Genomic DNA, 16,119 nt, shown 5'->3' on the forward strand with positions numbered 1-16,119 from the left:
ACAGAGAGAGAGAGAGAGAGAGAGAGAGACAGAGAGAGAGAGACAGAGACAGAGACAGAGACAGAGACAGAGAGAGAGAGAGAGATAATGTTTTACTGAGCGGGTTGTCATGTATACTCTGTCCCATCTTTAAGTATACACTGTGTTAAAATGAAAATAGTTAGTTTTAGAGTCAGCCGATATTCTTAAAACATTCAGGAATACTAATCAAATCAATTTTAAAAACGAAAAAAAGCAACAGCGATACGGAAATTTAACGTAACAGGTTTATTCCCGACTTATAAGAGTGTGGGGGTGGTCTACAAAAGTAACACGATCAGTAGCGCCTATGATGTCCTCTTGCACTGATGCCGGCCTCACATCGTCACCGCATGGAATTAACTAATCGTTTCACTTCCTGTTGAGGGATGTTATTCCACTCTTCATGCTATGCTCTCTCAGGTTGAGGAAGTGTCTGAGGCTGGTATTGTTTCCTTCAAATGAGCGATCGAGCAAGTGCCATAGATGCTCAATGGGATTCAAGTCAGGTGAGTAGGTTGGCCACTGTTGAAGAACTGGGATGTTATTTTCAAGTAGGAACTGGGTGGTTAGACGAACTCTATGCGCTGGATGGGGCTTTGTTATACATAAAGGTTAGTCCCTGGTTTTGAATGACTGTAGCGTCGTGTGGTCGAAGAATCTCGTCAATGTATCGGTGTGCTGTCAAATAAATTGCCACGTACTGTCATAAGTGGGGTCTTGGCAGCAGCTGAAATTCCTCCCCACACCATCACACCTTCACCACCAAAGGCTCTGGTCTGACCTAGGCTTTGAGGAACGACCCTCTCATTTACATTCCAGAATACGTGTGTTCTTCCATCTTGATATTCCAAAAGAAATCTGGATTCGCCGGAGAAGATTATTCCATACCAGGCGAGACCAAATTGAATGCATTTTTGCCCAGTCAAGCCTGTTTCTGATGTTGTAGGGCGTCAATCTGATGCAGTGAGCTGGGCGCCTTGCTCGGAGTCCAAATTTTTTCAGCCGTCTCAGTACAGTCGTTTTTTTTATATTGGATTAAACTCATCTCTGGTTTGTCTTGCTGTTTTGAAAGATTCCGTAGATGCAGCAGGTGTATAAAAAGACCCTCTCTTGAAGTAGCTTTTATCTTCCCAAATCGACGGAATCGATCCTTTTGTGATTCTGTTGTTCTTTCAAGATCCATTATTGCGTACACAGTTCTTCTTGTTACATTAAAATGTCTTGTAGCAATGGATACTGAGGCACCCCCACGGATCATTCCAACAAGCTGATTTCGCACATTTTCTCTTAAGCGTGGTATCATGAAACGTAGATAACACAACTTTTTAACACGGGCGAATTGTTACAAAAATGACAAAAGCTTCGATATGTGCTTCTTTTTAAAACTTATTATTGCCGTGTCATGGTTAACTCTTAAAAAACGCTAAAACATGTAACACACATGCAGTAATAAAACCACTCGCACGTTCAGAAATCTGAAAACAACTCACCTGCGACAGGTAAATCATGTAGTCAGTGTGTAAATTTGAAAGTAACTGGTGACATAAATTTGTTTAAATTATGCTTTAAAATGTGTATACTTAAAAATGCGACAGAGTATATTTACTAATGTCATGTCTTGTTGTGAGTGTATGCGTGAGTGCACCTAACCTTGTTAATGACCAAGACAAATTTCTCCCTGCGAGGCGAATAAAGATTGTATGTCATTGACAATGTCATTGTCCTTCTGACTTTGACAGCGCTGGCATCATGGTCGAAAATGAGACTTGAACGTTTTTATCAAGTGCGTAAATTCAAGCTTGATGTTGATAGCAGAACCACAAATAGCTTAACCTGTGTGAATTCTATGTACGACGCTAACTTATCGTTTTCAGCAGTTTGTTTGTTGTTTTTTGTTGTTTTTTTTTGTTTTTTGGGGGAGTGTTTGTTTGTTTTTGTATTTGTTTGTTTGTTTGTTTGTTTGTTTTTGTTGCTCCTCCCTCTCTTTCGGGTCGTAAGGCCCCCATTAGGGTTGATGACAGCGGTGCATCTGTGGGACATAGAGTGGACAGAGTGATTGAGTTGGCAGTCCGCCAAATTCGGACCCGTCTATTGTCAGGACCGATGCAGAAGCGACTCTTGTCGCTGAAGAGCACACGCTGCCTCTGTGGATGACGCCAGTTGACGTGGTTCTGAGCCCACTCCTAAAGAATAGCAGCACCCAGTTGTGCAGCTGTCCGGGGTCTGAGCTGGAGTTGGTTGAGACGCCTCTGAAAGATGTCCCAAAGGTGTTCTATTGCGCGTGCACTCCACTCCCCCCCCCAAACAAACAATCGAACTTACTTTACGATTGTCGCTTGTTTAATTTATCACTGGGGTAGGCCTACCTGTTTTGTGAAATATTAAATTACAACGAAGAAGCCCTCGTAGAACCCTCACTAATAAATGCAATTAGGGTTAGACGAGCAGATTCTGGGAATCCTGCTGATAACTATGAATAGATGATGAATCTAATGGTGATGATGATAATGATGACGACGAAGACGAGCGACGACGAAGACGAGCGACGACGACGACAGCAATGATGATGATGATGATGATGATGATGATGATGATGATGATGATGATGATGATGATGATGATGATGATGGTGACGATGATGATGATGATTGTTATTTTTGTGAATGTTCCTGAGGAAGCCCGTTGAGGGCGAAACACTGAACTGTGTATAATATTATTTTCTGGAAACACAACAAGGTGAGACTGATGTTTTTCCTTCATATAATTGTGTGTCTATTCGGTGTACCAGCGAAGTAAAGTTTTTATAGAGGGCAGAGAGAGAGAGAGAGAGAGAGAGAGAGAGAGAGAGAGAGAGAGAGAGAGAGAGAGAGAGAGAGGCTGCCGTGACAGTCGACAACCTAGGATATAAGTTTAATAATTAAGTCTACACGGGGTATTCACTCGACGGTCATCATTCAGGATAGAACCACACCGGAGACAAAAAAAGTATCTCCGACAACACACAGGAAGGGATTTCGTCATTTGACTCAGCTAGGATTGGATTTGAAAACCCCCAGCTAGGATTAGAAAAACAAAATTAAATAGGCCTACAGTTTTGGTTATTATGATAATATTTTGCAAAATTTTAAAAAAATAAATAGAGATAGCTTTCCATTTCTGTAAAAATATATATTGTATTTTAATGGTTGTGTCCCTTGTTAAGTTGTCGTGTAATCTGCTCGCGCTTGGCCCACAGTTCACCAGTAAGTTGTAATTTGACGAGAGAAAGAAATTGCTTGTTTTCTTTTATCTTTTGCCTTTATGATAGGATGAATGTAATCGAATCCTAAGTGCAAAAAATAAGCTAAAGTTTTGGAGTTGCTTAAAAAATATAAACAACGTGTTTTTAAAGATTTGACGAAGTTTGCCCGCCCAAATCGGGTTCCCCTCAGCCCTCAATCAATGATTGTCAATTGTTTCGTTTATTCCGTTTTGCAGTTTTGAATTGAAGTAAAGGGAGGTAAAATTTTCAGAGCGTCCATTCCCAGGTTCTGCATTTACGTAGAATGTTTTATCATAAGAATTTTATTGTTTTGGTATTGGAAGCTGTTTACTGATTGCCACCCACCAGCCAAAAAGCTTGTTGAAAAGGTACAGTTATGTTGAGCAACCTATATGCTTTATAGCCGAGCTCTACGTCCCCTTTTTTCCAAGGCCACGAGTTCGATATGAAGCGGGCCTTTTTCAGTTGCTTTGGCCGCCATTATGGGAAACGATTTCATGCGAAGACGAAAAGTAACGTTTGTTGTTGATGGCCGTACAGACGAGGGTTACTCGGTTGTTTACAATATAATTTTTAAATTAATATTGATGTTTTATTAGTTTTTTTCAATACTCTTTGTCAATTGCTCTTATTATGTATACGGAATGAAAATAATGTGGCCAATACGGTTAGAAATTCGAAGTTTGAGCGGGCTCCAGTGTCGAGGTTGATCTTGTTTTGCGGCTTGCGGCCGGGAAGGGCCAGGCTACACGGGACGGGGTAAGTCACTCAGTCACATACATACATAGATCTAGATGGACATTAACAACAGTGGATCTACCAGTTACACTACAACACATAAGTCCAGCAAGAACTATAACTATCTAAAGTGCTTGGCTAGGCAACAATAGATAGCAAGCATCTGCCCATGAATGATTATCAATTATTAACTGATGATTCCGTCCGATTTTTTCCAGCTCTGGACATAATTATTTTTCCCTGTTCTGTTTTAGACCTGGGGTGCATCTATTTAATGCATTACTGTGAAGCTCTAAGTTACTCTAATATGTATTGTCATATATCAAACTGATGGGAATCAAAAGAGGAATCTGTTTATATCAATAACAATGACCTAGCCTAGGCCTATAAATTATAAAATACCTATAATTTGTTTGTTTGTATTGCATTTTCTGTAAGATTGAAGAATACCGGACCAGCGGACTGACTTTGCCTGTGTCTCAACCTTAGGAATTCATAATTTCCCCGTTTTTAATATCTCTCAATGGAGAATCTCGGACCGGTAGATCTATTCATTAAAATTTTGTCAGGGGGGAGACCCCTTGACTTAGAGAAAAGGGGGGGGGGGTGTATGTAGATACGAAAATAAAATGCCAACAAAAAGGGGGGTCGCCGCTGCTGAAGCCACAAAAATAATAGATAGATGTAGGCCTCGTTTGCGACAGTTTTTAGTCCCCCCAAAAGATCGAGAATCTAGAGATAGATCTAGCTAGAGTCTAGATCTAGATTCTAGATCTAGGCTAAAATTATAAATAATTATTAATTTTTGCTTTCAACTCATCTTATCTTCAGTTGTAAATTGAGACCAAATAGATTCTAGCATCTTTCTTGACATTGTTATCTACACAGATTTCAACTTTATACTGTCACAACACAAATTATGAGGCCTAATTTTTTAGATAGAGGTTTTCTTTCGGTCTTTATTATAATATTATTACAAGTAAATTACCACCAGGCCTAATTGCTATGGCTAAGTAATAATGTAATAATTTATTATATCTGGATGGGGGGGGGGGGGGGGGGGTGTTCAGGAGTGTTTCACCATAATTTGATATTTTTGCGTTACATTTTTAGATTTTATTAAAAACTGTTGATTTGCAGTGGTTTCAATAACCCAGTGTTCTCTGCAGAAAAAATGTCACGCTAAATTAGCCTCCAAAAGTAGTGGATGCTTAGAGTTAAAGATGTATACGCTTTGGATTTCTATATTTTTGGGTTTCAGTTAGTCCCATAAGTTTTATTGTACAATACAGTAATAAAGCGCCCATGTTGATGTAGTTATGGACCATAGTAAAAATAGTTTCAGTGTTGTGGTTCGAAAAAAAAAATTACTTTTTCTCTGAGATAAAGACAGGACTTTTTAATGCTAGTTAAAAAAATTTTTTTTACTTAGGTTTTAGAAATACTTTTTTAAAGGGCCTTAAGTAATCATATTTAAATATATCTTGTTTTATCAGACTGGCTTTGTGGATCAAGTTGAATCGGACGTCACCAGCAGATGTGTGTGTGTGTGTAGAAGAGCATGGAGCAACAGACAGTGACCATGATGTCTGAGGAGGAGACCCCGGAGGTGGGGCCTAATGACATCGTTATTCATTTGGTCAACCCCTACAAGTGTGGACAGTGTGAGCTAGAGTTTCTGGAGAAGACAGTTTTCAAGGTTTGTAAACTACTTTTTTTAGACTGGATTGGCCAGAACCGAAGTCAGATGCTTTAAAAAAAATGTGTGTTGTTTCAGTCAAAGTTTTCTTGTTCGTATTTTTATGTAATGGTGATAGATTAAATTTTTCTGTAGACTGAGACCCCTTTTCAAAAATGTTCACAGGGTGGAAGTGATGAATTTTCAAGTAAACTATAGTGGTGTAAAAATTTTGAATATAAAATATATGCTTTTGAAAGCAGATTTTAATGAACAGAAAACTAGTTGTGAAATGAGAGGTTGCTATTGGTTTTCTTGGTCAGCTTTTAGGGGGGAAATAAACACAATTTAATTGGATTTGCCCCCCCCCCCCCCCCCCCCCCCCCCCAACTGGCCACCACAATCCTTTACAAATACACCTCCCTATGAGATAGAACCTTCCGGTACACAAACCTCTAGACTGTGTAGAGAAGAAAGGTTTGACTATTACAGAAACACCAAGTTTTCATGTTATGCCATGTAACTGAGTGTGTTAATTATAGATTACATGCTTCGTGAATTTAAATTGTATTTAAGGATTTTGATTTAAAGATGAACGTTTAATTAAGGTTTGCAAATGTTTTGTTGGTTAGAGATTGTCCTGCTTCATGAATTTAAATTGTTTATGATTTTTGTGTAAAGATGAACATATAAGTCTGTTCGGCTTTGAGATAAGGTTGATATTTTGATTTATGCAACAGGAACACATGTTTTCCCATCTGGAGCAAATCAAACAAGAACGTCCAAGTTCTCAGATTGTCATGAACATCACACTGCCACCGGAAACACCGGGTGGGGTCACTGTGACCAGAGATATCTTACAGCTGGGAGAAGATGGCTCCATCAAGCAAGTTTTGCAGGTTGGCCTCAGTGTTTCTCTCTGCACTTTGAATATTTTTTTTACATCATTATAATAGTCTGTATCCAATAAGATTCATTAAGTTTGTAGCTTGAGCAAACATTTTACCTGCCTGGTTTGGGGCTGTAGTTTTTCTGAATATAATGTGTAGTCCTCACTCCATCCACTGTGGTAATAGAATTAATTTGTAGGTAGCGCCTCTTTAGAAGTTTGTTTGTTTTGCAATTGGTGTAAAGCTAAATGAACTAGTTGGTTTTATTTTGCAAACAGTTCACTTTTTCGTGCTGTGTCCAGTTCAGTATTTCTTTGTTTATTAAAAGAAGAATTAAATTCTGTTTGTTATTTTAAAAGATGAAGATTATTGTTAGATCGATGTCCTACATAGTCGGCTTAAACCTCTGAAGATATCACTCAACTGGCGTGTCCACACTTCTCTCCTGCATAAAAAAGTGAACAAAAGACTATTTTTTCTTAGAAAGCTAAAGTATTTTAAAGTTGATAGAACATTGATGTCCATGTTCTACCATTCAACCATAGAAAGTATTATCGATTTTTGTATAACAGCATGGGCCGGGAACACAAGACAACAAGATAAAGAAAAATTAAATCGACTAATACGGAAAGCATGTAAAATTTCAACATCTTCATTTCCCTACTTGGATGAATTGTACATAACAGCTTGCACTAAGAAAATTAATTCCATCTTTTTAGACAACAAACATCCCTTGTTCCCTCAAATAAAAACATCAGTCAGAAGTAAAAGACCCATGCTTCTGATCTGTAACAAAGAAAGATACAGAAGGTCATTTTTACCATCATCTATCAAAATGCTTCCATCTTAACCATCTTGTTTAGTGTACTAACGACCTTAGAGCATGCATCAAAATAACATTGAGTGTGTATCTAGCTTACGATTATCATTGTTTATGTTGCTGCTCATTTATATTATGTATGTGATTGTAAGCCTACTTGTGTGTGCATGTGCGTGCACGTGTGTGCGTGTGTGTGTGTGTTTGTGTGTGTGTGTGTGTGTGTGTGTGTGTGCGCGTGCGTGCGTGTGTGTGTGTGCGTGTGTGTGTGTGTGTGTGTGTACTCGTGATGGAACACCAAACCAATGTGCCAGGATCTGGACAATAAAGATGTATCTTATCTTATCTTATCTTATCTTATTATTTTGAACAATATTATTTTTAAAAAAAGTTGAGGTGGGTTTTTACATTCTTTTTCAAAATGGATTTTTTGTCAAATAATTGTGTTTCCCATCGCTTTGGCTTAAGGTGGGAATCATTTGTCAGTATGGAAGGAAATGTTTATCTAACAGCATTATTTAACCCCCCCTCGTCTAAGAATTAAATTCCATTGTTTGTTTTGACCTTAATTTTATGTTCAAGGGCTATGATATGAATGTTAAAGATCCTTCTTACAAGCTGTTCCAAACCCTTTCATGGTTGTTTCTCTTCTGTTTTTGTGTCGTCAGCCGGCCAACAACATCACACTGAACCAGGTGTCCCCCCTGAGGGAGCTGGAGGAGGCTGGTGTCATCAAACTGGACCCCCCGAAGCCCCTGGAGCCGGTCATCCACTCGGTCAAGTCGCTCACGCAGCCCGTCCAGCAGGTGCCCAAGATGAACGCCATGACAACCACAGACACCACCAACGCAGCTCTGGGTCTGCTGCGCAGTGCGGCGGTCGGGGAACAGGCTGCAGCCATAGTGCAGCAGACGCAGACTACTGATAGCGCCGTGCCTGGCGGTATGGCTGTCTTAGGGGGGGACGGGATGGAGGGGTTGGTCAAAGCTGCGGAGGAGGGAGAGGAAACGGAAGTGTCAGAGATTGTGGACAACAAGGACGGCTCGTTCAGCGTGGCCTTTAAGGGGCCAAATAACGAGATGCAGCACATCCAGATTCTCCGGCCGGAGGGCATGAAGGGGGATATGATGCTGGAGCTGACCAACGTCCAGGGCCGGCGCAGGCACAGCCGCAGCGGTGTGACCACTAAGAGCAACGAGTGCGACATCTGCGGGAAGGTCTTGAGCAGTTCTACCAATCTAATCCGTCACAAAATGTACCACAGCTCGGAGAGGCCCTTTGTCTGTGAGGTGTGTAACAAAGGCTTCAAAGACGTGAGCAACCTGAAGAAACATACTCAGATCCATAAGCGTATCTACCCTTGTTTTCTCTGCAAGAAGTCTTTTCTACGCAAGTCCTTGCTGGCGATTCACTTGAAACGTCACGAGGCGAGAACGACGTTTGTGAAAACAGGCTCCAGCAGTAAGGAGGTGACCATGCGTACGTTTGTGGATGGGGACGGAACCAGAGTGGAGGAGATGAGCATGGTCGCCCTGGCAGGCCAGACTTTTGAGTACAAGCACCGCATCATGAAGGCCGACCCGGCCGAAGTCACTGGCATCAAGAAAGAGGAGGATAACAGTTCTGAGTCAGGCGTTGTGGACACGGGGACTACAACGAATCCCGAGACAGAAGTTTTGACGTCAGCTGCAGACGAGGCCGAGGGGAAGGTGGTGGGGAACTCGAAGCCTTTGTTCACAGTTACTTCAGGAGGTCTGCGTGAGGCAGGGGCTCCCGGAGAGGAGGAGGCGGCGGTGGGCACAAAACCCAACACGGATGGCACCGAAGGAATGGACGTGGATGACCTGCCGGACATGAAGATCCCGCCGGTGCCTGAAGAGTTTGTCAAGCTGTACCAGTGCGGTCACTGCGGCAAGAGAACCGTCCAGCGGGGGAACATGATGCGTCATCTCATCCACCACCTCAAGGACAAGCCGTTTGTGTGCGACGAGTGCCCCAAGCAGTTTGTGGACAAAGGCGAGCTGGTCAAGCACAAGAAGACGCACACCAAGCCGTACCGCTGCCACCAGTGCAACGGCGCCTTCGCCCACAACGTGCAGCTCATCAAGCACCTGCACAGCGAGTGTTTGGGCAACAGCGAGAACCTCAACTACACCGTCCTGGACGACGGCAAAACCTACAAGTGTGACATCTGCCACATTGAGATGAAGCGCCTGGGAAACATGATCAAGCACGTCAGCACCCACTCCTACGACAACAAGAGGTCCTCATGGCCCCACAGAAGCCTCCAGACTCCAAAAGCGGTAAAATCGTCGAATAGTGAACAAGTATCCCCAGCAACTCAGTCTCCCAATGCTCTGTACTATTTTGACGCCACCGAGCAAGCTTTCTTCTGCAGCATCTGCCTCAAGATGTTCAAGCAGCGGGCCAACGCACACCGCCACGTCAAAGTCCACATCAAAGAAAAGCCATTCCTGTGTCAGAAGTGCAATAAGGAGTTCCCCAACAGCAATGCCCTGAAGAAGCATGTCCTGATGCACAGACGGCCCTACAGGTGTGACATGTGCAAGGCCTCCTTCTCCCACAGGCTCCTGCTCGAAGCTCACAAGCGCAAGCACAGCGACAAGGAGAGAGACGAAGAAACGGCAGACTACGGCGTTTTGGAGGATAAGAGTGGCTACTACTGCAAGCACTGCGACAAGAAATTGACCAAGAAGTATCGAATGATGAGTCATATCCGTTCTCACCTGAACCAGCGACCGTTTGAGTGTCAGATTTGCAACAAGTGCTTTAGTTGTCAGTATATGCTTCAGAAGCACAAGAAATCACATGCCACCCCGTTCATCTGCGACAAATGCGGCGTCACGTTCTCCCGGAAATTCTTCTTGAACATGCACAAAAAGAAAATGCACTGCTCCGAAGAAGGAATAGAGGAAGAAGAGACGGGAATGGATGGAGATGGTAAAGAATTTCTCTGCTCAATCTGCAAGGCTCCGTTCTCCCGAGTCGTCATCAAAATGAACCACGAGAAGAAATGTCGGGAGGAGAGTAAAGTTCTCAGCAGGCTTCCCTCTGGCAAAGGTTTCAAGTGCAAAATCTGTAACAAAGTGGCCACGCTGAAACATAATCTGATGGTGCACATTAGGAAACACGAAGACGCCATCAGGATGGATTCATCGGGGCGCATCACTCTACTCACAGGCGCTCTCGGTGAAGACGACAAAAACGGAGGAAAGAAAAGTTTCCCCAGGAGCATGTCAATGCTGACCAAACGTTCGCGGTCTCCACGGACACCCAGGAAGAGCCTGATCTCCCAGATGAACCAAGATATGGAAGGCTCCGACTGGGAGGGCATGGAAGAGGAGGTTCTAGTGGAAGAGGAACAAGAGAAAGAGTTGGACGAAAGATGCCAAAGAACGCCGGGTGGATGGGCGTGTACTATCTGCCGCAGGAAGTTCACGGATAAAGACACTCTCTTGAGACACCTGGAGTCACATGCCACGAAAGAGAACTCGCAGAAAGAAGAGGGTAAGGAGGAGAATAGTAATGAGGAGGAGGCGGAAAAGAAGGAAACTCCGGATGCTGCTCCTGAGGAGTCTACTGATGAACCTCCCCTTGAGACCAGCAAAACACAGGAAGCTTCTGATACTCCGCTTCCTAAAGTCGAAAATGGCAATACGCCTGCCACAACAGGCACAGCAAATAAAAAATTGCGAGTTAGGGGGAAGGCGCCCTTTGCAACGACACCGGCAACGTCACGTCCCGTGAAAGATCCGAAGTCTTTGAAGAGCAGAGCTGCCGAGACAGCGGCAAAGTCAGAGCTCCAAGAGAGTCCTGGGTCCAGCCAAGAAGGAACTCCTTCCAGGAGTGCACATCGGCCTTCGAGGACTCAGAAGATACCGTCACGGTTTCTTGAGTGAAAGGAGGGTTTAGTATTTTGCAGCATGTTGATCTTTGTTTTTTTCAATCTAAAAAGCTATGCTACAAAAACAAATCGTATTCATGCACAAGTTTGATTTTATTTTTCAGACGGAGGAGGGGTGGTTGTCTTTTATGTCGTCAAAAGTTTGTTTTGCATGTAGTAATTTGGTAGATATTCATATTTCTTTTTGGTGACAGTTTCAACTCTTCTTCAGTGGGCCAACGAGATCTGTTCTGTGAAAAGAGAAAGTAATCTTGCTGTTTGATTACCAATTCCCATTCTTTTGATACAGTAAAAAAGAGTGTGCTCTTCACAGTGCTGCTGTCCCCATACTAGTGTAACTTCATTTCATGTTCTTTTTATAGCCCAGTACATGTATAACAGTTTGAGAAAGAGTTTTAAGTTGTTACTTTTATAAAGACAGATTTTTTCTTTTTGAGATGAAATTTCTTCTTGTTCATGTAGGATATATAGGAAACCTGCTTCTTGTTTTTTAATGTTTTGTTTTTTATCGCTATTTTTTGTTGTTGTTTTGTTAGACTATACATGTACAGTGGAGTCCTCGTAAACTAAACACGGTTAATCCAAAAACAGTGGTAAATCTAAAGAAAGTAAACTTTCAAAACTGAAAACATGACTAAATAGAGAAAATTTGAAATTCTCAGAAATTTTTGTTTTTAAGTGGGCGCTACTGTGCTGTGGTTAGTTTTTATTAGATCTATGTTGTAAATGTAGAAAGGTCAACAGTCGTATTCACCTTAGTGTTCCTGTATTGTAAAGACTGTGGCTGTACTTTTTTTGTCTTTGTTTTTATTTTTATGAAAATATTGTTAGTAACTGATCATATTCCTCTTGAAATGGTATGTTCGGCGCTTTTCACGTCGTACCGTAGCACTAGCAAGGTTGGCTAAATTGCATTTATTTGATCAAACTGATATGTTATATTTGTAAACAATTTTGTATTCCAGCAAAGATGTGTGCAAGTCATGAAGGTTTCTGTGTTTTTGTTTGATACTCAATGATATACACATGTACGTCAGTTCTCTCTTCTTTCTATAATATATATTTATCATGGAGGAGTTCTGTGCACAGGTTAGAGGATTTTGCGTAAACCTTAAGCTGGTGATTTTCTCATCCTTTCTGTGTCACTGATTATTGCATTTAATCATGTGTATGCAAGTGCAAGGAAATAAATAAGACACCGTGTTAGTATTTTAGAAGTTCATTTGAAAACTGATGACATTATATTTGTTGCAATTTCATATGCATGGGGGAGGGGTAAATATTTTTAGAAATTTTAGACGTGTATTTAGGGGAGTGCGACTTTATGAATGAGAGCAGGGGGCATTATTTTCATTTTGTAGAAAGTTTTGCCTTGTACTGTTCTTGTTAGCATGATGAACACACCGTACTCGCTGTAGTTAATGAATGTACCATTTTTGCTTGCTTAACCATTTCATATGTAATATATGTTGGGTTTTGCATGTCTTGATACATCAAGATATAAAAAATTGTGCAATTTCCTGATGTACCAGGTACCTAATTCAATATATGTGGCTTTGAAGGGGTAGAAACATACCTTGTCAATAGGAAGGATGTCAAATGGATACTCTTCTATTTACTATGGATGAAATGCACATTAATGTAGACTAGTGGTCTTGCCATTTTGAAGTACATGCATGTGTGTACCATACTTCATTGTTCAAAGCCCATGTCAAAGATAATGATGTTCATTGACTTGAACTGAAATGAAATCAGCATGATTACAGGGGGGGGGGGGAGAACAAAAATAAAAAGAATGCAAACTGTTTATAAACCAGTGCGGTTTTTCTTAAAAGATGACACAGAATGACATGTTTGGAGATTTTTACTCTTTTTTTTTTCTTTCTTCTAACTCCACTGTTTGTCCAGTTTATCTTTATTTTAATGATAATGTGTTTTTAGTCTGGAGCATATTCTTTGTTGACTAGTTATCAGTTTGTTCAGTTCTATGTTGTTGGCCATGCTCTTGTGGACATGTGTGTAAGTTACCGGTACAGGGTACCACAAGCCACTCTTGTACTTCAACAAGATAATACACAGTTACTACTGTGTTACCTTCCAGTATAATGTACATGAGCAATAATACAACACAGGTCTCCCATGTTTTTCTTTACTGCAGGTTACCAAGCTGCATGAGTAGTGTATTGGGGTGAGGGGGGGGGGGGGGGGGGGCTACAGATAGTTTGTACGTTAAGGTTCCTTACTGCTTTATAAGAATTGCCTAGATATTTTTTTTTAATTGAATCTGTTAGAAATAAAATACTTCTGTGTTTTAGTGCAGTTATTTCAAACAAAACGGTTTCAATTTTAATTTACTTCAGATGCCACAAGCAGGAAAGGAAGGATGTTAAAAATAAAATCTACTTCAATTTCTTTCTGTGTTTTGCGCCTGGATCGCATTGAAAGCTCTAGATGTAACGATTAAGCTTGAATTTTAATAATATTTGTTTTATTCATTTCACATGTGTTTCCTTCTTTGTTGCACATTTTTGTACTGTTTTTCTGTTACATTGATATTTACGATGGATCGGTCAGAATGTAATTTTTGAAAACATCTTTAGAATGTTGGTATTGAGAAGAAAACATCCTCTTTTTAAAAATTTAGTCTGTCTGTTTCTTTGACTCTTGACTTTTCATGCAGGGGGGGACTCGGTATCTGATGGCATTGGTTTGTAAAAAGAGATGATTTCTGTTTTTGTTTTACCATCACTTATTATCAACAGTCAGTGTATAAATGTTATCTATCATCATGTGACAACAACCTCCATCTTTTCTCACGCCTCTTATATCTGGATCTGAATTCTGATGTACTGGGCTGTCCCCGTCGTTTTATGCAAGAAAAATTATGAAATTATGCAAACCGAGCCCAAAAATGTGAAATTATGTGATTCTGTTAATTTTTAACAAAGAATGATAAAGGAAAATAATCAGAAATTATGCAAAAAATATCAAATTTGCTAAATTTTGCGAGGTGCATAAAACCACGGGGACAGACTGGGTGTATGGCCATCTATCCCTCCTAAAACATGCTCAGAGCCAAGCACGCGATTTTTGGATCAGAAGGTTAAAAAAGTTTTGTTTTTGGCTTTCTTTGTTTTTTCTAAATGGACGACAGCAATAGATTTTTACCCTTTGTGATTTGGTTCTGGTCTGTCTGTTTGAGTTTGTGAACCTGCCAAGTACTCCAATGAAAGTTGCATAAAAATCTGTTTTTCTTTCTTTTTGAATTCCATTTCCGTCAGGTCAAATGGGACTTATTATAATTTATTTAATTAAATTACAAATTTTTGTTTGCTTGTGTGCAATACACATTTTTTTGGCACGGTTACATACCGTAATTATTTTTAAAAAATAAACTTCTATTCTTTTGGAAGGATTTTCAAGAAAGCTCCTCTTTTTGTTCATAGCTTGGTTGGTAGGTTTGAGTTAGAGGTGTATATATAATCTATAAAGTTTATAATGGGTGCTTTTGGCATGGAGTGGTTGGTAGGTTTGTGTTAGAGGTGTATTTAAACTCTATTAAGTTTATAAAGGGGGGGAAAAAAAGGGTTGCTTTTGATGTGCTCCTCCCAGACACTGAGATTCTACTCCACAGCAGCATGTGTCATGTCATGTACTTCTTTGTTCACTTCATCTGTACCTTGCTGTAGCCATTACTGATCTTCATGTTTCATGCTCATTTCTATTTAATAAAAGCATTTTGACAGAGCCAGGTCTTGTTGTATTTTTTATCTCCCACTTTTATTATGTATGCTGGGTCCTCTGATGTGGTTTGTCTTTTTGACTTTTTTCACAGTGCCTCTCTATACATGTACTGTTCTTGTTGTTCTGTGTTTGTTGTTAAACACCTTAATAAACCCCCAAACAGTGGGTGGTTGGCGGGTGCTCTGGTGTGGTTTGCTTCTTCTTTCCTATCAAACATCTGTTTTTCTTATCTCCCCTTCTTCTCTCTTATGCCTGTTACTCTCTCGTAACACCTCTAATCTTCTGGCGCTCATATGACCTTATGCAGTTGCGAACGCCGTAAAACCTCTACTAAAAGTAAAAGTAAAACCCCCTAACTTCAATTTTCCTGTTCAGATAGATGAAGACATGTCCGTGGCAGACTATTTCTGTGTGTGATTGTTACACAGACAATACGACATAATATTTATGTGTGGCGTCTTGGGGAAATCAGGCCCGTGTCAAAATATGGAATCGAAAAAATCACCATTGTTCTGCTCTTAGAGCAATTTGTATTGAATTTTTATTTTTGACTCAACACCTGTTCATGGTCTTTGAAAGAAACATTTCTCTGTGGATTTTACTGGAAAAACGTTGGTAAATGGCACTAAGAATGTAAACTTGCAGTTTTCAAGGACACCTGATTTATTAAAGCTTAGAAGTCACCAAACTTTTACGGCCATTTTCTTGCTAACTTTTTTTACCCCTGACCAGGTACCCCCACCTACTACTTTTCTCGCAAATTACTTTCTTGACTTCTATTCAAGAAAGATGGGTATTTTTAAAAAAATTCAAAGTCAAGACAAATAATTACGCCTCAAAATGATGTCAATAATTTAATATATTTATTATGCCCAAAAATTGACGAGCGCCTCTTTTCACCATAATGCCACACATTATCTAAATTTGATTTGTGCACACGACATTTTCTATGTAATTTACTGTGGTCGCAAGTGTTGGGGAACACGTACACCCTGTCCATTCAAGGAACTTGATCCATGATATGCTCTACTTTTTTTGGGGGGA

General features: G+C 40.5%; 1 protein-coding gene across 2 annotated transcripts; it reads left to right on the forward strand.

Moving 5' to 3' along the window:
* Positions 1-3,529: 3,529 nt before the first annotated feature.
* On the forward strand, positions 3,530-14,243 carry LOC101849678 (zinc finger protein 62). Of its 2 annotated transcripts, none has more exons than XM_005093751.2 (4): positions 3,530-3,651; positions 5,518-5,720; positions 6,440-6,598; positions 8,075-14,243. In XM_005093751.2, exons 2-4 carry the CDS (start codon positions 5,583-5,585, stop codon positions 11,324-11,326), a joined length of 3,549 nt encoding a protein of 1,182 aa, XP_005093808.1. In that variant the 5' UTR covers positions 3,530-3,651; positions 5,518-5,582; the 3' UTR covers positions 11,327-14,243. The 2 variants fall into 2 exon arrangements, with proteins under 2 accessions (XP_005093808.1, XP_005093809.1); XM_005093752.3 differs by lacking the exon at positions 3,530-3,651 and adding an exon at positions 3,726-4,042.
* Positions 14,244-16,119: the final 1,876 nt, after the last annotated feature.

This window comes from Aplysia californica, unplaced genomic scaffold (genome assembly GCF_000002075.1).
Source record: "Aplysia californica isolate F4 #8 unplaced genomic scaffold, AplCal3.0 scaffold00069, whole genome shotgun sequence".
In the NCBI taxonomy this organism is placed as follows: Eukaryota; Metazoa; Mollusca; class Gastropoda; order Aplysiida; family Aplysiidae; genus Aplysia; species Aplysia californica.